The sequence below is a fragment of the Vigna unguiculata genome, chromosome 8, assembly GCF_037176805.1.
Source record: "Vigna unguiculata cultivar grain cowpea cultivar isolate G323 ecotype 2 chromosome 8, ASM3717680v1, whole genome shotgun sequence".
NCBI classification, from domain to species: Eukaryota; Viridiplantae; Streptophyta; class Magnoliopsida; order Fabales; family Fabaceae; genus Vigna; species Vigna unguiculata.
Genome location: NC_140799.1, coordinates 4,779,964 through 4,802,903, shown reverse-complemented (window position 1 = coordinate 4,802,903; position 22,940 = coordinate 4,779,964). Strand labels below are relative to the sequence as shown.

The 22,940-nt window shown below is 30.0% G+C and overlaps 2 protein-coding genes across 2 annotated transcripts; both read right to left on the bottom strand.

The window, feature by feature from the left end:
• Window positions 1-1,365: 1,365 nt before the first annotated feature.
• LOC114194255 (uncharacterized) lies at window positions 1,366-4,257 on the bottom strand. Its single transcript, XM_085665633.1, has 7 exons — window positions 4,237-4,257; window positions 3,720-3,771; window positions 3,189-3,611; window positions 2,332-3,110; window positions 2,007-2,230; window positions 1,676-1,933; window positions 1,366-1,594 (listed from the first exon to the last, which is right to left on the bottom strand). The coding sequence occupies exons 1-7, from the start codon at window positions 4,255-4,257 to the stop codon at window positions 1,366-1,368; spliced, it is 1,986 nt and encodes a 661-aa protein (XP_085521759.1).
• Window positions 4,116-8,737, bottom strand: LOC114194715 (phototropic-responsive NPH3 family protein NPY1). The gene is made up of 4 exons (XM_028085088.2): window positions 7,918-8,737; window positions 6,683-6,752; window positions 5,081-6,256; window positions 4,116-4,864 (listed from the first exon to the last, which is right to left on the bottom strand). Exons 1-4 carry the CDS (start codon window positions 7,977-7,979, stop codon window positions 4,328-4,330), a joined length of 1,845 nt encoding a protein of 614 aa, XP_027940889.1. The 5' UTR covers window positions 7,980-8,737; the 3' UTR covers window positions 4,116-4,327.
• Window positions 8,738-22,940: the final 14,203 nt, after the last annotated feature.

Genomic DNA, 22,940 nt, shown 5'->3' with positions numbered 1-22,940 from the left:
TCTCTTGATCTATTATCTTTAAATTAACTAAAAGACAAAAAAGTTATTAATGAGTTTCAAACTATTTTTACTAATAAACAAATAATTTAAAAGAATTTCATATTTAGATTTATTTTTTCAGGAAAAAAATCTTAAATGAAAAGAATTAAAAAATAAATAAAATGAAATTGAAAATAGTATAAACTCACAGGTGACATGTAAAAAACAACATTTATACCAAAAATAATTACCTAATAACATTTTTTAACAATATTAAAACTTCATTGAAAAAAAAAGTAAAAAGTAAAAATACCGAATTGAATAATTGAAATCAAAATCATAACCAAATAAGAATTTTAACAAAAAAATATTAATATATCTACTAAAAAACCTAAAACATAGATCACCATTTTAATGAAGCCTATATTCTTAATATTTTTGTATAAATAAGTTTCAAACTTAAAAAGGTGAATATTTAATTTCTCTAAAAAAATGCTGAACTACTGATAAAAGCTACATACAATAAATAATATGATATTTATGCTATTATTTTTAAAAAATAGTATTTCTATGTTAATTTCAGTAAATTTATTAGTTAAAATGTTTTCATTTTTATTCAATTAAAATATTTTTATTATTGAATAAAATATGTAATACATCAATCTTACAAACAAAACGATATAACTCATTAACTATTATTCTTAAAATTATTAATATTTATAATTTTTTTAAGTTATATTACCTATAACATTAATAAAAGGATTGTCTTTTTGCGTATACAGTTTTATTTTCTTTAATTTAAGTTTACTATTTAAATAATTATTTAATTAAAATTACAAGATTAAATATGTTTTTTTTCACCTTTTCGTAAAAATTAAAAGTAAATTTTTTCTTTTATTTTTAAAACTTTGATTCAATTTAATTTTCTAATTTAAAAAACATAAATTTTAAACTTAACAAAATTTAAATTTAGAATTGCATGAATTTTAAATTTAACAAAATTTAAATTAAAGATTCATTAAAAAAATAAAAAAATTAAATTAATCTAAAATTTCGAATACATACTCATTTTAATTTTTACTTTAAGAGATAAAACCAAATTTAACCTAAAATATAAGCATAATTTAAAAAGTAAGACACTTGAACAAATTGAAAATTATCTAAACTAGAAGCACTTACAAATGAAATTAATTAAATATCTATCAAGCATGAACACGACACAAAAAAATTAAGACATAATATATATATATATATATATATATATATATATATATATATATATATATATATATATATATATATATATATATATATATTAAAATGTGAGAGGCTGAGAAAAGAAATTCAACTAGAATAAACCCAAATTGAAAAGTGTAGTGGTGCGAGTTAATAAAGTGCAGGTGTACAAACAGTAAAACCAAAAACAAAATGAAAAACAAATTCAGCATAAAATGGTCCAACGAAAAACAAATAAAAACAAGAAAAAGCAAAAGTATCAGGAAGTCCAGTGATGCTCCATTTCCTGCAGCTGCACTCCATCTTGTCAATATTAACCACAAACTGTTCTCCTAGATTTGAAGCATGCCTCACTTCAAACAACTTCTCTATTGACCATCTGCATGTAATACAACAAAAACATAATTACTACATCTGAAATTTGTTAAGCTTGCTGACATAAATATAGTTAAGTTCTTACCTTGGTATCCAGTGTCTTGTTAAGCTTGATTCCTTCTTAAGCCTGTCAAGAATTCTGGGACACACTGAACCTTTAAAAGACTGCACCTTAGATCTGTTTTTGGCCCATCTCTTCATGATATAAACACGAATGTCCTCCAGCATACTTATTATTGGCTTTGTTCGAGTCTTCACTAGCACACTGTTGAATGCCTCGCACATATTATTAACCAAGGTGTCACACTGAGCTCTTACAGTGAATCTAGATCTGGACCAATACCTAGTATCATATAAACAGATCAGTATGTATTAATGATGCAGTAAATATGGTGTAACAATTCATGGTGGCATACCTTGGAGGAATACCAATCAAGTGTTTGAATGCCTCTTCATTGACCTCTTTAATGTCCCTCATTATCTTCTCCCAAGCATGTGGATGTGTTGCTCCTACAGCCTTCCACATGAGACGTTTAAGATTTTCTCCGGAGAATTGCTTTCTGAAATTAGCATACAAATGCCTAACACAAAATCTCTGGTCCACTCCAGGAAGAAGTTCTTGCATAACTGGGAGAAGACCCTGTGTGTATATGTGAAAAATAGTGATGTCAAAATTTGCAAACTGCATGTTGTTAAAATATAAATCAATTCAAATAATAAAGGTAATGTTTAAGGAATAACCTTTTGTTGGTCTGATATAAAAGTGCATGTTGCACAAACTGAATCCCCACCAAGATCATTAATCAGAAGCTCCAAAAACCATCTCCACGAATCCTTATTTTCTACTTCTACAACAGCATATGCAAGAGGAAGAATCTGCTCATTACCATCTCTTCCAATTGCTATTAGTAACTCGTCACCATACCTTCCTTTGAGAAAGCAGCCATCCAATCCAATGAAAGGTCTACAGCACGTGAAACTGTCTTTGCATGCCTTCAAGCATGCATAGAATCTCTTAAATATAACTTCACCTTCTGTGTTCTCAACATTAAGCTTTACAGTAGAACCTGGATTGGTTCTCAGCAGTTCGTGTGCATAATCATATATTCTCCTAAACTGTTCTGAAAAAGACCCATCCACGTGATCTCTAGCAATAGCTCTAGCCCGAAAAGCCATATTTCTAGATATACCTACATTCCATTTCCTACTGACCTTGTCACGAATGTCCATGACCTTCATACTAGGGTTTTCTCTAACTGTCTTTTCCATCTTCTTGCTTAGCCACTTTGCATTCATTAATTTTACGTTGAAATCTCTAGAACACGTATGCTGATCTATTATTTTTCTAAGTTGCCATGACTTCACTGCACCCATATAACCACAATAAGCATACCAATTGCATTCTCCATTTGCTCCCAAACATTTAACTGAAACCCTCTGATTGTCATTTTTTACAAATTTTAAACTTTTTCCATTTGCAGGTGCATAGGTTCTAATTGCTTCAGTGAATTCATGTTTCTCTGTGAAATAAGTTCATATTTCCCATTTATAGTCGTCCATGTTTTTTGGCATTGTAAATGTAGGAAATGACCCATAACCTTCAAAATCATCTTTCACCTCATCAATGTCTGAACCACTAACCAATTCATCTGATTGCCACTCGAAATCTAACCCTCCACCCTCAGTCCTTACTTCATCAGAATCTGAATCAGTCGACTCTTGTGCTGTGTACCAACCTTCTCCATCAGATGCACTTTCAACAGCACATGGCACATTACCATCCCAATCTGAATCACTATGTCCATCACTGTTAATATTTACATCAACCAAACCTTCCTCATTGAATGATTCAGGCTCACCGAAACAAAAGTCACGAGGTTCCAACTCCTCGTGACACAGCAACACCAGCACCAGGAGCCGCCGCCGCTCCCCCTCCGTCCAGCCAGAGTCGTCGCCGGCGACACCGGAGGCTTGTTCACCGCCGCCAATATGATCTTCCTCAACATTTTTCCTCTTTCTATCTTCCAATACACAGATAAGAAATCACCACGATCCCCACCACCAGCGCCATTGCGCAATCAGGAGACGCCACCTCGACGATGACGTGGTTATCGAGGGAATTTTATTACGACAAGCGTTTTCAGTTAGCTCCGAAATGCGTCCAACACGTGCACGCACTCGCTACATGTTCATGTCCATAGCACGTCAGAAGAGGGAAAACGCAACACCGTGGCGTGTCAGAACTTCATAGTTAGATAATTACTAAAAACTTGATACTAAAATTGCAATCTATTTTCTAACACTCGTCCAATTGAGAAAAAAAGCTTGAAAAGAAACTTTCTCCGTTAACCAAAAGTACATTTTGCTTACGAATTCACAGAAAATTCTAACTTTTCTATATTCTTTTGTTTAGTCTTCAGAATTGTGAAGAAAAACATTTAATTATGCTGCTAGAAGTGTGGAGAAGTTTCTCAAAACATTTTTAAGACAGTGTAAATAAGGATATGATTTCATACAAACAAAAAGGCCCCACAAAACTAGTGACAGATTTCGAAGAATTTAAGACAATACACTAGCCAGAATAATGATACAGGGACTTAAGACACAACTATAACGTCATTACATTTTTTTGCAACTTAGAGAGACCTTTTTCCTGATTCTGTGCATGCATATGAATAAAACAAGAGAATTTAACATCCTAACACTTTACACTTCACAGCAATTTCACTCTCTTTCCCTAAGAGATAGAATGCCTCCTGTGTCTCAACGATGAACCAGATGATTTGGTGTCTCCAGGGACTACAGAAGTTGGACTATTAGAACTCCCTGAAGTCTCTGAACTCCTATTCTCTCCTTGCCCTTTTCCAACAATCCATAACTTATCAAAGATTCTCCTTGATCTTGATGGCAGCAACTGCATGCCACTTCTGCTGTTTTTGCTACTCTTCTTGTTCAGCTTCCCATTCTTCTGAAACTCCTCCTCTCTCATCTTCAACTCACACATCTGGGTGTTCAGGGAATGGCAGCTCTCTCCCCCAGTTTTCACACACTCCTCATCACCATTCACGAGAGTGCTCGATGGACTGTTGCCACGTGTCCGGCCGTTGGAGGCGGTGGCGCCTCTGATCTGCTCGAAATAGAGAACCTGCACAACCACTCTAAGGGGAAGCCGCTCATTCTGTGCAGCATGCATTGATGCATCCACTGACAACTTCTTCACATCCATTAGACCACATATCTTCTTCCTCTCAGCTTTTGTCAAACCTGGGTGCTCCTGGAGATGAAAAACTCAACTCAATATTTCAATGTCATTAATTAGCTTAGCTCAGCTAAAGCTTACCAATTTCAAGATACACTTTGTTAAGCGTCAGCAATTAGAGTAACAGTAGAAAGCAGCTAGTAGTTTAGATATGTAACTAGCTAAGCATTGGTTTAGCATAACTTAATCATACAATTCATCTCTAAGGATAGAAAGGATGCAAAATCTTACCTTCAAGTAGATGTCTATAGATCTGTATAGACCATCATGATTTGGTCTAGCAAAATCTGGAATTGACTGAGACAAATCAACAAAATTAGTAGGACTGAGATTTGGATCATGTGCAACTTCTCCAAGATAGCCATCTACCAACTTGCCAACATTCAATAAAGATCTCTGTCCTAACATAGACTCGTTCACCTTATCTTTCTTCTCCTCGATCTCAGTATCACGGCTTCCCCTTACGTTAGTCATGTATAGGTTCAAAAGATCTTGCACCAGGTCAAGATCAAATTTGGTGATCTGGGGAAGCCTTGCTGGAATCAGTAAATCTTTGACAGAAGCTTCATGCAATTTTAGGCCAATGTTTTTCATCAAGTGTCCCCTTGAAGACTCATCAGCTTCTACTAATATGGCCACTTTCAATAGCTTCAGCAAGAAACTACATGAACAACCCATGCCATTATCACATGGCAATAGACAGACAATTGTTTCTACGAGAGATTTGTTCCTCCGGGCATGAGCATCGGAAACCAATGCATCAACAGAATCAGGCAACCATCTCACAGCATAGACTTTTAGTGCCTCACCAATCACAACTCCATCCATTCTTCCCTTGGATTTGATTGTAATCATAACCCGTTTATATAGATCAATGTCAAGCTCACATATATCTTCAACCCACCAATCCCTGGGAACAGGCTCAATTTTCTCATGTGGTGCTGTCTTGTCCTCAACAATTTTATCAAGTTCTGATAATTTCCGGTTGTAAGTATAAGACCAAGTAATGTTTGCTGGGTCCACAGAAGTTTTAGAGGCTATGGAATCTATGCATCTGCCAACTATCTTTAGGTCTTCAGACCATGGAAGAAGAGATTTAGTAGTTTGGAGAACAATTATAGAATCCTTCCAGCTCCGAAATATACTGGAGGTAAGAAACACCTCAATTTTAAAAACTAAGTTCCCTTTCTCAATAGCCTCAGTCATTTCAAGGTACTCAGCTGCACAACGAGCAGCCACAACATTGTAAGCATTGAGAGTAACAGTCATTCCATAGCAGAACTTTGCACATATTTCAAAGGCCTTGGAACCACCAGGAAAATCATCCAATTGAATTTCATCAGAACACTCTTCATTAGCCATTGTCAGCAACTTTTGTAACCGATTACTCTTGGACAGTAGAGGGAACTAAAATTCAAGAGAAGCCATCATTAGTAAACAAAGGGAGAAGAAGCTAAAAGTAGTGGATAAAAACCTGAAGTTATAAAAGCAAATGAAAAATTGTGCATTAACTAATGTGCAAACTTGTTTGAAATTTGAAAAATCACTTACTTCCTTACTGAATGTACAGTTCTCTCGACATTCTTTCTTATTAAAGAGTTACACATACCTACCCATTCATATGTAGGGACCATACACAAACTCCCTTGAAAATAACACAAGGGAGGTTTGTGTAATTTTCCAAACCATACAGGGTGTCAGTGCTATTATCACTAATAACAGGGGTGGTCACTCTTAATAAAATGATTGAATCAGGTTTTCTTTTTTCTTTTTACAAAAAGGTTTTCTTATTTAAGAGGGCTATAAAACAAATATACTGAGAAAAATGCATACCTTGTGCAGGTGAAACTTCACTTCACCAACAGTTATGATAATATCGGTAGCCAATTCAGATGAGATATACCTGCAAAAAATGGAAATGAATTGCTTTAGCTCAGGTGGTGAAAAACATGACTAGGAGGGCATCACTAAAGTTCAATGGGGCATGCAAGATCATATATCACATCATCACAAATTATGGCAGAAGAAAATCAGTTCAGTCAAAAACTTGCAGCCACGAGTACTAAACAAAGATGAATGATGTTCAGCACAATGTGACAAAAAAGTAGTTGTGTTTTACATCTTGAAAGCAATCAAATCGGTCCAAAACCCAGAAAGGTGTATCACATCCCCTACAGAATATCTTATACATTCATTATGATGCCAGAATTTTAAATATCTGAAATCTCTGATCTTGAGGGATTGGGAAGCATTCAATTTCATTTGTCGAACATACAAGGACAATTCCATTCACACAGCAGAAAAATCAACCACATTAAAGTCCACAGCAAAATAACTACCTGGAGACACATCAAAATTAATATCAACTGTCGAAACGTGTTTCTCACTTTTCAGTTAAATACATACATACATATACCACATGCATGACAGATGACACTTTGTTGTCGCATACGGTTCACAAACAGGCTGAAAATCCACACAGAATCCATCCACAAGTGAAGTTCTCAAACCTTATCTTCCATACACCAGGTGTTAAGAAAAGTATAAGCACAACACTGAAACCACATGCATAATAATAAATATATTAATTAAATAGTTTATGCATTATACTATGATTGAACATGCTGGGAACTCCATAAAACACTTTACCAATATTTGGACCACAAACTAATAAAAAAATTTCACAACTCGAATTCAGGACCACCTCCGATTCAATAACTTTTACTCGCTCTTCTTTATCATGCCACCAATACAGCGTGCTAACATTACTTCAGGGCGGTTATGCAGACAAAAAAATAATGGCTTTCTTTAAAGGAGAGCCATTCGGCAATGAAACTCTAACTACAAGTACACTCGAACGCTTCAATGACCAACAAAATCATCTTGGTTCATATTCAGTGCCAGAAAACAGTAACACACATTAACTTCATTCCTGACGCAAAAAAGTAAAAAAAAAAAAAAAAAACATAACAAAGAACAGAAGAACATAAAAAACACAACGAAACATAAAACCTTAAAATCGAGAAGATCATATACCAGGAAAGAAGCCAAAAAGAAGAAGAACCAACCTGATAGATTTTCCGTCAGCTTGAAGAGCATCAGGCTTCGAACCCAACTTCATGAACTTCATTTTTTCACCTTTCTAACTACTCTCCTTCAAACCCACCGCAAGAAAACACTGTATAGTATATTATAAAACAAAAAAAACACAACTTTTTTTTTCAGTTTGAGACAAAACGACAAGGCAGACCACCGTTTGGTTCGTTTCCTGCCATGCCAACAAACCCACCAAGAAGCCCGCCTGCGTGTGAAGAGTGGTACTACTACGCGATGGTGAGTGAAGGTTGTTGAGGAAGGGGAAGTTAACTAGAGTGAGTGAAGAAGGGAGAAGAAGTTGAAGTGGAAGAATGGAAGAGAAGAAGGTTGTGGAAGCGTGTTAGGGAATGGAATGAATTGAATGCGGTAATTGTTTATTGAATTTTTGTTAATTATGGTGAGAAGAGTGTGCACGGAGAAAAATGGCGTCAGAGATGGGGGGTTGTAATGGAAGAAATAAATGGTCGCCGCCTTTGGTTTAAATGAAAGCGATTCTGTGAAGATCTTGGTTGGGGCGCGAATCTCAAGAGAAGAAGAAGAAGAAGAGAAGGGTTTGTTTTTTTTTTTTTTTTGTGTTGGAACGTGAAAGAAGAGAGCGTTTTGCAGAGTGTAAGTGAGGTGCTTGGGAAGGAGGGAAAGTTAGAGAGAGAAGAAGGTTGTGTTGTGTTTGGTTGGTTTGGGTTTGAGGGTAATGTGATATAGTGTTGTTATGTAGGGAGTAGGGGACTATGGTGACAGGGTGGCTCAGAAGTACTTTATGAGGCTTTATGTTTATGTTTATGTCTATGCCCAGAAAGCACGCCATCTTTTTCTTTTTACCCTTTTCTCCCTTCTCTTTTCTTCTATTCCCTGCACTCTCCTTTCTGCTTTTTCATCCTCTTTCCCTTTCCCTCCACACACGTGCCATTCTTCCTTTCTCTCATTTCTCATCTCTCATTTTTTTTCCCTTCACTTTCCCACTCCACTCTCAATGTCTTTTATGTCTAAAAATCCTGTTTGAATCAGATGAATACATATATAATAAAGGTGAAGCTTCTGGTCCCCTTCCTTGGATCTTCTTCTGTATTTAAGTTCCTTCGCGTAAAATTATAGTTAGTACACTCAGGATTAACTTTACTTTTGTTCATACCAAGTAACTCCGCATCTCTTCTGTTGTAAAGATTAAGGTTAGTGTGTGTACTATGTAATAGCAGTGGTTAACGTTGTTGGAGTTTAAGAATATAAGTACTCTTTTAAAAAACAAAAATTGGTAGAATTTTTTCTAAATGAAATAAAATGGATAAAAATAAGATAAATTTATAATATATAAATGTGTATAAATTTTATTAAACAAATCAATTTTATAATATTATATTAGATTTAAAGTTTATTTTTTAAATAATATATAGATTATTCTTGTCGGGAGTAAACGAATTTAAGTCCTAGGTTGAACATTAGGTAAAAATGAACAAGTTGAGCACTTTATAAGAATAAAAATTTATAAACTCATTATTTTAAAGTTTTGAATTGAGAGTGATGTCAATATCTTATGAGTGGATTGAATTCATGTTTCATTGATATTGTATTTCTCATTGATCCTCTTTTGAAAGATTTATTATTGTTATCAAGTTTTACCGACAATGAATTAGGTAAATTTGTGTCCGGTTAAGAGTGGTGAAAATTTTATAAACTTGATATTACAAATAAACTGATTTTATAATATTGTGGTTGATTTAACATTCATTTCTTAAGAAAAAACATGAAGAAACTTAAATGAATTATTGTAAGTGGATTGTGGTAATAAGATTGATGAATTTATTGAGAGAATAAAGAGGGGAAAAGGTGTAGCATAGGATGCAGGAATGGATTTGTTTTGATGTGTTTATGATTATGAGTTTTCTCCCTTACCAACGAAAAAGCGTGGCACTTTTGGCATGGATGCCTTATGTACTTTCCCTTTCGTCATTCATTGAGATGCCACAAAATTCACAATACATTAGATGCCACTGCCACAAATCGTCACGGTTTCGTTTGGTTGTTAAAAGGAGTGTAATAATCCACTCTTCTCGTGCATTTCCGATTGGTTCCTCTGGGTGGTTCCTCTGCCTCAACCTACAACCATGTTTCGGATCTTATGTCACACCTCCACCTTTTCAAATCAACCCTTTTCTTTATTTCAAAATCATGAAATGCAAATTTTTAAAACTTCGTACTTTTCAGCTTACGTTTTCACATTGTTTTTATAAGATATACCTTCACAAGATGTAAATATAAATATTTGATAATAAGTTTTATAAACATTAAGATTGAACCACATTCATAAAAATTATATCAAGAGCAAAATTTGAAATTTATATATCTATTTCACATGTTGCAAAAAACGGAATGAAGATTTTAATTATTGAACATTTTCTAATAACTGATATTTGCTAACATTATCTACACATTGATTTTAATTCGTCTAAATTCCCTAGATTTGTTAATTATCAACGTATAAATGAGACGTCATTGTTTTATAAGTTTTGTTAAAAAAATAAATAAACATGATTTTATTATTTAAATTTTGACGTAAGATTAAAATTTGTTTATATTCTAAATTTTAATACAGGATGACATTGAGTTGTTTATATCGTTCTGTTAAGTTTAACCTTAAATATTAATTTGAACACCGTTTAATAAAATTAAAAAAAATTAACATCATAAGTTTGAAATGATTATACTTATTTATTTTTTAAATTTAGAGAAAAAAATATATTAAAGCTTAAATCAATAACAAATTACAAGTTAAGCTTAAATATATATTTGGTTCATATTTTTGTTTTTTTATTTAACTTAGTCATCATTTTCGTTTTGTGTTCAATTAGGTCCTCATTTTCGTCAAATTTTGGTTAATTTGGTCTTTTTTACTAACAGTATTTAAATATTTAACGTTTTTGAACAGTACATATCACGTGTCAACTCTTATTTTTTTTTAAAAATTTAAATTATTTATTTCAAAAAAATTATCCACTTGTCAAGTCACCATTGTGCCACGTGTCAATGTCAATGGCACATGTCACACTGGTTGTATTATTTATTTTTGTTCAATTTAGTTCCGATATTCGTTATTTTTGTTCAATTCAGTCCTTACATTCATTATTTTTGTTTAATTTAATCCAAATTTTTATAAAATGAAACAACTTTTTCCCTTTCAATTTGCTATCAAATTTATTTTTTTTATAAATATTATATATATATATATATATATATATATATATATTTAAAATTGAAATTATTATTAGTTATTTTTGAAATTCAATTATAAATTGAATATAATTCATATATTCAATTGTTAAATTAAATGTGACATTTTTAATTATTTTATTTTATTTAACAATTAAATATAAGAATTTAATTTAATTTATAACTAAATTTAATAACTTATAACTGAATTTCAAAAATAATTAATAAAAATGACAATTTTAGAACAAATATTAGTATAACTTTAATAAAAGATATTAAATTTGCTGTCAATTTGAAAGAAACAAAATTGATTCATTTTAACCAAAATTGGAACGAAAATGAATAAAAATAACGAATATAATGACTAAATTGAACAAAAATAATAACACAACCACAAATTGACACATGGCATTGACATTGACAAGTGACACAATTATAACTTGACACGTGGACAATTTTTTTAAAATTAAAAAATAAAATAAAAAAACATAGGAGCTAACACGTGGCATGTACTATTTGAAAACGTTAACTATTTAAACACTGTTAGTAAAAAAAACCAAATTGACCAAAATTTTACGAAAATGATAACCTAATTGAACGCAAAATGAATATGAGGACCAAATTGAATAAAAGCAACAAAAATAATGACCAAATGTATATTTAAGCCTACAATTTAATATCGAAGTTTACGGATTAAAAACATATTTAACCCTAAAAAAATAATTTAGGACTTTATCACTAAAATGTCTTTCATACTTTAAAGTATTTTTTTATTAATGTCACTACATATATTTTATATAATTCAATAAGTGTTGTTACAATAATATTTTGTCGTTAACTTTTAGTTAAAATTGAAATTAGTCTCTTTTTGACACTTTAATATAATTTAGTCCTTAAACTTTAAAATAACCTGTATTTAATCTTTGTAACCAAATTTTATTGAGTTTATTTGATGTTTCAAGATAATATTTAAGTTTGTTTATATCACTCATATATTTCAACTTAATAATAAATTCTTTCTTACTATATTTCACCGCACTAAAATTATAAGGTTACATAAATATTAATGCGATATGGATTCTAAATATGTTTAAGAATAATTATGTCTTAAATGAGCCAAACTGATAGAAAAATATTTGAAATATTAATATGAGATAAATTATAAAATGCAAGGAAGTTAAATTAAGTACTAACTTTTGAAATCTTAATACTAGAGTGAATTTATGTGTGAGAAATTAAAACTTACCAAATTCAGATAAATAATTTGTTTAAATATTTATTTATTTGAATGTTGCTTCGAATATTTTTCACTAGTCGAAGTTTAGTAAGGCAGAGAAACTAACTCACATTACAGATAAAAGAAAAACGAAATTTAATTCAAAGCGTCTCTTTAAACCAGTCTTATAAGTGACAAGGATTTCTAAAACTAGAAGAAAAAAAAGCATAACTTTTTTTTTAAATTTATAGATTTGAAAATAATTAATCAAGTGTTTTAACCTGGGGATAAAAGTACTTTTGATTATTTTTATCAACTATCATAAAACTTAAATAAACGCGATTAAGCCATTTACAAATAGATTTTGTAAATGGAAAAAAAATGTACAATATTTATCAATAAAAAAAAATATATCCTTAATGGTACAATTTTAAGGATAGGAATTATAAAACTAACTTACTTAGTTCATATATTGATTTGTGATTTGATGTGCATGTATATGAAAAGAATGCAAGTAGCAAAAATGGTGATAGAATAAAGTGTTATTATGCTTGTGATGTGGTTTTACTTAGGTTTAGGTATATATCATAATCTCATTGTCTTTTTCTTATTTAATTTATTCGTACATGCATCTCGCTATCTTTACAACTCGTATACACTGCAATTCGAAAAGGGAAGAATGAAGTGATGGAACACATTTATCCAAACAAATTTAGAAAAAACTCATTTTTTTTTTCCATTCACACACACGATACCAATGCCTCTATTAATTCCATCATATTCATCCAGCTAAAAATTATTGTTCACAATCAAATAAAGAAATTTTCACCACTATAGCACCTTTAATAAAATCCCCAAATAACATTAAATGCCATTTAGTTACACAAACAATACATATTATTATATAAAATCTAAATTAGATTGTTGGAAAGTCGAATTCTAAACTAGAATTAGGAGGAGATTGAATAAAAAACCAACCAAGATTTAATTGTTGGGAAATCGAATTATGAACTAGATTTCTATTTTTTTGGTTAAAAAAAGAAGAAGGAAGAGAGTTTTGGATGAAAAAAACTATTTGTAAAAGATAATATAATTTTGATTTTGATTTATTAGAATCATCTTAAAGAGTGAATTCTAGACTATAAAACCCGATTGTGATTTAAAATTTTCATTCACCTATGCACAATTATTTCGTCGTATCCATAATTGACGTAAGATTTTCGATCAATTGAATTATAAATATAAACTATAAATCTTATTATCATATGAAGAGAATATTAGTTATATATAAAAGAAAAAAGATTGCAATTCGGATGAAAAAAATCTCAAATAAAATAAAATTTAACACATGGTTGCATTTTTTTAAATTTTTTTTAGTTATTAATTTAGTCTATATATTTAATCACATTATTCACTTTCATTCTTATATTTTTTTTACTGAGTTTTATTATGTTTTAAATAGATGTTATTGTTATGTGTCAAAATTTAAGTTATCTTTTATTTTAGAAGTCTCTAATTTAACATGTAACACCTCTTATATTTTAACACAGAACACATCAAATTTTATAATATAAAACATTCTAAACAGAGTTAAAAAGCTAATTTAATATTTAATATAAAATAGTATGTCTAATTAAAAAAAATATTGAAATCTAATTGACTAAACAAAATATATATAAGGATCCTCAGTTATTTTTTTATTCCAAACTTTATTTTCTGCACAAAAAGAATAGCGAAAATACATATGAGGGTATAGGATTTTTTTTCTTTTTTTTTAAAACTTAATTAACTCATTTCCCAAATTTTCCATCTCTCTAGAAAGAAAACAGGGGGGAGAATGAATGTAACGTTGGAAATGGTTATCTTTGGTGACTTCGAAACTATGATACTTTTGTTTGAATCGAACAGAGGAAAGAAGAGGTTGAATTGAGGTTTCAATCAGCACATTCTCTCTTCTTCCCTTTTTGTTGTCATGGTCACAATCCTGAAATGTCATATCTCAATCACAAACCCAAGATTGATGATGCACATCGTGGGCAGCTTCAGAACAACTTGCATTCCAAGTACACAACCATCAATAAGGATTCCAATAAATTCAAATTACAAAAAACTTCTTTATCTTCCCCAAACAATGCTCATCTATTTTATTTTATTCTCAATCTACTTTTCAAATTTCACGATTAAGGATCAAGAAAAAAAATTCGTATTTACAAATATTTATGGATAAATTTTTTTTTATGTATGTCAAACAAATACTATTAATAAATACATTTGTGTAATGAGTACAAATGTTTAATTATGGATTAAATATGTTTTTCTCCTTTAACTCTTAATTATAACTCGAATTAGTCTCTCTTTAAAATTTTGATCTAAATTAGTCTATCAACTCTAAAATTGTATAAATTTAATTTTTTTAACCAAATTTTATTAAGTTTATTTGACGTTTGAAAAGTGTTCCATGATAGGTTTTTTAGTTAATGTTAAAGTTTGGATCAAATTTTCAAAAATGAACTAATTCTAATTTTCACTAAAAGTTATAACATCAAAACTATATTTAATTTTTTAATTATTCTTGTGTTAATGAGATGTATACGAATATCATAGTATAAAATTCATGTGATCAAATAAAATTAGTGAAAAATATTAAACATGGAAGAATTGTTTAAGATCTGAATTTATATATTTATATTGTTTTATTTAAATCTATGAGATTCAAGTTATTTTGTAAAAAGGTTAATTCTTTAAAGTTTATATTTCGGTATAACTCTTTTAAACTTACTTTTAGAACAATCAAATTTGTTTGCATTAATACTTTATCGATCAATTTGATTTGAATTGTACTTAAAATTAATTTTTCTATTTAAGTTTATATTTTAAAGGTTTATTTTTAAATAGTTTTATTTAAAGTTTTACAAATATAAAATATAAAAATATTTATGGATATTAACAACTATAAGTAAAATTCACGGTTAATTTTCCGCATATACATGACAAATAACAGAACATGCAACCAAAAACATTGGGTAGAGATTATCAATAGTACTCAAAATATGAACTTATCTTGTACGGATGGAATATAATTAGAGCAATATTAACATCGCTTACAAGACATGTATAATTAATGATTATTGATTTCATTATATTTATATTAAAATTTGGAATAATTAATTACATTAATTCAAATAATATAAATTCATAAATGTTATATCGTTGTTGATAATTAAATAATTTAAACTTGTTGATAGTTGGTATACTATTACTTGATTGTTTTAGACGTGTAAAATTATTTTAATCTTTTGTTTTTGCATCAAGTAAATTATTTATTACAATAAATTATCTATTACGACTGTATAATTTATAAACTTTTTTTATCTCAAAATAAAATAAAATTATATTAATAACTATTGAGATCAAAACTCATATTTAATGTCATAGTTAACTATTAAATTTTACAAAATATAATTTTTTATGAAATTTTACAGGATCCTAACATTTTACTACTTTTTTATACTAAGTTGCCCTACATTTTTTTACTGTTTAATATTATACTAATATATCTTTCAATTTAAAAATTATATGTACGATTTATTGTTTTGAAAAAATAATGCATTATAATTCACTTTATCTTTTAAATTTTAAAACAAATTACGTTTACAATTTTAATAAAATAATTTTTTATAATGTTGAAAATCTATTGTAGGGCCTCTTTGGGAGCATAGGGGAAGATAATTTTGTTAGGATTACAGAGGGAGTTTAGGCACTGATACCACTCTCCACCCAAAACCTTAAAACAATGGGTCTTTATTTTTATATAATGCTCCACTTTTTCATTTATAGCCAATGTGAGACTTAGAATCACACTTGGAACCCTTAAGGTATTCTTATATAGTGCTTCACTTTCTCATTTATAGCCAATGTGGGACTTAGAATCACACTTGGATTCCTATCCCTTCAACCACATGCTTACCTGAAACCCTTGTCAGGAAGATTTTCGATACAAGGACCATACTGCACTCGTCTGAGCCTACAGAGGGGGTTTCACTGAGGAGAACAACACCAATGAGATCTGAGCCTAACCACATAAGACACTGACACCACTCTCAACCCAAAACCTTAAGGCAAAGGGTTTATGAGTCTTTATTCTTATATAGTGTTCCACTTTCTCATTTTTAGCCAATGTGAGACTTAGACTCACACTTGAATTTCTAACAAGTTTAAAGTTACTGAATGATCATAGTTGTTTTGTAGTGTAGATATTATAAGATAGAAAGTTTTAAATGTTTTTATTATTCATTTCTCTAAAATTATAGTTTTCCTAAAAATTTAAAACCACTTACTTTTTTTTTAATTTCTGTCTAGATTTACACAATGATTATATATATATATATATATATATATATATATATATATATATGATTTTTTTAATTTATAAGGTGAACACTATAAGACAATACTTCATTAACAATCAATTTTAGTGATCAAAAGTTGTTAGTCACTATAGTGATTAACTTAGATATCAATTTGCAAAATAAAAAATTATTGATACTAAAATAATTAAAATCATGAATAAAAAATTATAATTGGTTTCTAAATACCAAGGTTTTAGTTTTAAAAGGAAATTGGTCTCTAACAATTAGTTACTATTGTTTTTGCTACCAAAAGAATTGATTTCTAAATTTTCTGTAATTAATTACTTACCAATTTAACGAACAATTATAATTTTTTATTCATAGCAATGATTATTTTAGTAACTATTTTTTTATTTTATTTTGTAAATTGATATCTAAATTGGTTACTGTAGTGATTAACAATTTTTAGTCACTAAAATTGATTGTTAAAGAGACATTTTCTTATAATAGAAGATAATGAGAATAGGTTTAACTCCACTAAAGATAACCTTGATTAGGATAACTTTTTTATTATATATAATTTTAAGTTATTATTTCTCTAATTTGCTTTCACGTGGTCGTAAAACTAGTTACATGTATGATCAATTAAGGAAAATATAAGTCTATGTAGTATGAGTTCATTACATTGTGTTTATTTATTACATTTGACTTCTAAAAAACAACCAAAAAGATTATAAATATCAACTCATTATCTTTTTCCAGAAATTGATTGATTGGAAAGTATGATATTCTCATATTAGGAAAATTAACTATGTTAGCTTTGAGAAAATTAAGTTTTTTTTTGGAATTTAATTGTTAATGGTGTAGTTATTATAGACAATGGTAGAATTGAACGAGACATTGGTTAGATTATATAGTAATTTGTTTTAGTGAATTGGATTTAAATGCGCTAGGTAAGTTTAAGAAATTTGGTACCAATTGGACAAGTTTGTTTTGTATAAAAACCCATATGAAAATGTATGAAAATTGATTTTTTTTAACATTTATCAAACTGATGATATCTATATAAATAGTTCTATAGAAAGACAAGGGATATTACAAGTAATTAAGAGATGAAGATATTTATTTGGAAAAACACATACCAAAAGAACATTTAATCAAAGATATCACTAAGGAAAGAGTGGGAGAAGAATTTCTTTGAAGACTTTATTATATTAATGACCTTCTGACATTGGAAAATTTTCATGAATATTTATGTTGAAAAGGTTTTCCTGCAAAGTTTGTTCCAGGTTTCACTAGAAGCATTGCTCTAGAATATGAAACTGACACCTTGCTGCTAATGAACCTTTCCCATGAAAAAATAAATGCTTTTGGAAAAGTCACCTTCACATGCAATTAGATTTCTAAACTTTGACACATTCAGAAAAATCTCATTTCTTTCTTTTTCTTAAAGCTGAATTCTTTTCATTTGTAGTGATTTAAAATATTTTATACAAATCACAATTTTTTTTTACAAATAGTGGAAAAATTACAGGAATAAAAATATTTTTGTAATGTCCCTGTCTGACCAAAAAGATATTAAATTAATCATCTTGTTTTTAGTGCTTATGAATGCTTCACCTAAAAAGCAGACTATATAGCAAATAACAATTAATAAGATAAGATGAGGTTATAAGGACCACGATGAAAGAAAAATGGTCCTCGCATCACATGCATTTGATAGAGACTAACTAAATGCACCATCGTTTTAACCTAAGATCACCATGTACCAAAAAGACTTAAAAGGATAAGATAAGATAAATACAATATATTTTGAATTTTTATTTTTATTATTGTGAATTAAAACACAAACCTTCTTTCCGAAGAATAGTATTGAGTGTTTCTTTATCTATTTTAACATATTGTAGAATTGACTTTAAATGGACATGTACTTCAAATATTATTCTTTACCATCACTTATTCTGTGTTCATAAACTTAAGCCGACTGCATGAGATTATTATGACCAGTCACCATCACAACTTTGACCAAGTATATTTAAAAGGGTTAAATATGTTTTTTTCTTTAATTTTTTTTTGTGAATTTTTGAATTGGAAAATGATCTTTTGACTACTAAATTTTGATAACTTTTTTTTACAACCTTAGGTGTCATCTTTTAAGTGATTTTTCATTTTTCATTTTTCTCATCCTTAATTTTCCAAAATCACTTCAAAGATGACACATCATGTTGTAAGAGAAAGTTGTCAAAATTTAGTAGTCAAAATATCATCGTCCGAATTGAAATTAGTCCAATTCAAAACTTTAGACCAATTTAGTCTTTCATATTTCGAAATACGTGGATTTAATCCTTGTAATCAAATTTTATTGACTTGATTTGACATTTCAAACACGTTTGATAATAGTATTTGACTTAACATTAAAGCAAAAATGTGTCAAACAGTATAAACTCAAATACAATCTTGAAATGCGTACGTAACATTAAATAAATCTAACAAAATTTGATTAAAATGACTAAATCCACATATTTCGAAAGATAAAGGACTAAATTGGTCCAAAGTTTCAAAATGGACTAATTCTAAAATTCACTGAAAATTAAGGGACCAAAAACATATTTAACCCTATTTAAAAATACGCGAAGATAAAAATTTTATTGTTTATTATAGCCTTGGTCACACCGACCAGAATATCTCGTTAATAATTAATTTTAGTAACAAAAAATTATTAATTATTAAAAATAATTATAAATCAATTTTTAATGATTTAATTTACGTTCATTTTAGATTTATTCAATTTAAATTTATTTTTTCAGTAGAACTAGTTTTTGATTTCTTTTTAAATTCAAATCCAAATATATTTAGATCTAAGATTTAAATTTAGATTCAAATATTTAATCATAAGACAATTAATAACTTTTATTTATTAAAATTAATTTTTAATTAAATATTATTTTTAGTGTAAAATCAAACAAAATTATGTCTATTGTAAATTTTACTAAAATAAACTATTAAAAGTTGAAACTAGTCAATTTGATTATTTCGAAAAATATAATAGTTTAAACACAAGCGTATCGTAACATCTCGTTTTAATAATTTTTATGCTATCAAACAAAACATTAAAATTCTGATAATTCAAGGGCAGATGATAGTAATAGGCCAGTATAAGGTACCAATACAGTCATCTTCAACATAACTATAAATGTACTGCCTATACACACAACTTACACTAAGAGAGGGTTACAAAACACCCATCATCCAAGCAAAACTAAGGGTGGAAGTTACTTTTTGGAAACGCTCAAACATTACGCACTCCTATCCAGGAGGGGTGTATCTTCACCTGCACTCTTAGCTGCTCACGCCAAGCGATAAGGGCGATCATTGCAAAGAGAAAGACACACAAAACAAACATATGCAAGAAGGGTAAGCTAACTTAAATAAGAAGAAATCATGCAATTTAATAGTTAAGCATCAATCAGGGTCGATCACACAATTATCAGAATTGTTCAAGTCACCACAACCATGACACACCATCACCATTCTAGACTCGATATCCGGATTATGTAAGTGACATTGGAGCTATTTGTGGCTTGCACTTGTGACGGTTCCCAAACTCTGCAGAGTTTTAGGCACAAGGGGTATTCACCCAACCACTCCCAAGGTAAGTCCCCTTCACGTCTATGACAGATCGGGTCCATAGACTAGGACCTCCTACTACTCCTCCTGACATAATCCATTATACTCTATATGAGTCTTAATGGTTATTAGGAGCGTCAGGATACCACCAATATGAGTCCTCATGTCCTTACATTCACTAAAACCATCTTCCTTAGAATTTCCCTTGAAATCCTAACTCCAACACATTCTCATACAGACCATTTTCACACAATTATCATCACACTGACTATCATGCATAAAAATCACATACAAGATAAGCCATTATCACACCAATCCACTTAACACAACTTCATTTAATCAAAAACAGGGAAACAACTCAAATTCTGTAGTGAATCTCGCTCAAGCTAGAGAATCTCGCCTGAGTTAGAGAGTTGTCTCGCTTAGGCGAATCACTTTCGCCTGGGCGAGACTCCAAACAGAGAGTAACCCCTAAATCTGAGCGAATTCTCGCTCAGGCTAAGTTGTCTCGCCTAGACGAGATTGACTCTTGCTCAGGTAAAACCAGCTCGCCTAGGCGAGACCTCGCGCAGCATCAGCGGTGAGTTTCTGGTATTTTCGCTTAGGCAAGAGCTGCTCGCCTGGGCAAAATCATCAGAATTTCAATCTGTTTTCACATGCAAACCGCACAGTTCATGCCACACTCGAAATTCATCACACACAAGTGTTCATACTCATCAAAAAACACACAATTCATGCAATTCTACCCCTAATCAACGATTCCTTGGCAAAATTAAAGTGAGAGGTTAGCTTCCCTTACCTATTTTGGTGAATGCTTTGAGTGAAAGCAACTTTAGAGAGGAGAAGCATAATTCCTTAGTTTAACTTAGCGAATTCATCATCCAGACACAGGGAAGTGAGGAATACTTGATTAAACTCAGAACAAAAACATAATTCGAGTTGAAATCTGAAATTGAACTCCAAAACGAAAATGGAGACTTACTTAGAGGGAGGGAGGCTAAGAGTGGAGGCAGCAGAAGTCTCTGTTGTGGTTACTTTCCCAGAATCTGTTTCAGGAGCAAGGAGAGATTTAATTATGGAGGAGTGAAGGTGACTGTGTAGAGAGTGATGATGAAGCAAGGAGAGAAAAAGCAAGAGTGATGTATGGCATTCAGTGCTCGAATGAGGGGAGAAGAAGTAATTAAAAGGGTTATCACATATCATCTATGCTATCTATCAATGAGGGATTATTATTTTTTTTCGTATACAATTTTATTCTCTGTAACTACTTTTCTTAATTTAAATAATTATTCAAAACAATTGTTTACTTTTATCTTTTAAATAACTACTTTTTAAAAAATTTAAATAATTACTTACAATAGAAAAAACTATTTACACAATGAAAAATATTTATAATAAAGTTATAAAAAATTATTTGTTTTTATAAAAATATAATAGGTTGGTATTAACTTTCTACTATACATGCGACTTTCAATGATTTGGATATATACTTTTAATGCATGTGAGTTATGGAAGGAGGTAGTGCAGATGCAGAAATAGAAAGTTGTGTGTTTGATGAGGCGATGTAGAAGCTGTGACATGTTTGGTCGAGATTCGTAATGATTCAAGTTTTGTGCATGTTGTTGTGTGGAGAAGCAGGATTTGTGACGTAACGGTTTGGACAATTGTTTGATAGAGAATTGAGCAAAGAAAAAAACTGGTTGAGTGGTTATAGTGGAAATGGGTTGTAGATGGTTCAGACGACCATTTCCAGTGTATGATGAAGCATGCGAAGTGATGAGCCCTTAGGTGGTGACACTTTTTTCTCAACCACTAACCATGCATGGTCCCGCAGTTATATTTCCCATTTCTTCTCTCATTCTATACCTATCCACAAACTTTATTATAAGTACTACTGTTTTTTGTCTATTAATCAGGTAATTAGGGTTTCAGTTTTATGGTGCTACTTTCACTATATAGACTATGTTATCTGCATAATATTTTTATTTAAAACATATAATTTAAAAACTTTACTATATACATGGTTACATTAATCAATCGAAATATGTATTATGTTAAAATATTATTTTTCATTAAAAAATGTCAATATAATGATTATATAAATAATAACTTTGGTCTTAATTTGGATAGGTATAATATTACTCTATTTAAAAAAAAAAAGTTGGGACTAAATTGAATCAAAGAGACTTATATAAAAACTAATCTGAATCAATGAGACATAAGTAGGAATGAAATTGAATTAAAGAGACATATGTAGAGACTAAATTAAATCAAAAAGACATATACAAAGACTAAATTGAAATCAAGAAAATAACATTTGATATTAACGTTAATAAGTGGCAATATCCTACCACTGGCCAAGTAGAGTGTCACGTGTCACACTAGGGACACGTGACAACAAAAAATTCTTGATTTTGTTTAGATTATAAGAAAAAAAAAACACATATTGACATGTGGCATGATGTTAACATAATTAGTATTTTTTTTAAAAGAACTTAATTGAGACATTTTTTAAAAGTTATGATGCAGAAATTTTTTTAAAAGTTAAAAGTGGGAACCAAATTGGCACACTCTCACCAAAGAGATAACCATATGAGTAATT

Bases quoted from the DNA above. Each gene is read 5' to 3' on its own strand.
- LOC114194715 (XM_028085088.2), bottom strand. From the start codon at position 7,979: ATGAAGTTCATGAAGTTGGGTTCGAAGCCTGATGCTCTTCAAGCTGAC. The intron at 6,753-7,917 runs GTTGGTTCTTCT...CATTTTTTGCAG, and splicing joins GCTGACGGAAAATCTATCAG to GTATATCTCATCTGAATTGG. The intron at 6,257-6,682 runs GTATGCATTTTT...CTTGAATTTTAG, and splicing joins TGAAGTTTCACCTGCACAAG to TTCCCTCTACTGTCCAAGAG.
- LOC114194255 (XM_085665633.1), bottom strand. From the start codon at position 4,257: ATGCACAGAATCAGGAAAAAG. The intron at 3,111-3,188 runs GTTATGGGTCAT...CTTATTTCACAG, and splicing joins GGTGAAAGATGATTTTGAAG to AGAAACATGAATTCACTGAA. The intron at 1,934-2,006 runs GTATGCCACCAT...ATATGATACTAG, and splicing joins TTGATTGGTATTCCTCCAAG to GTATTGGTCCAGATCTAGAT.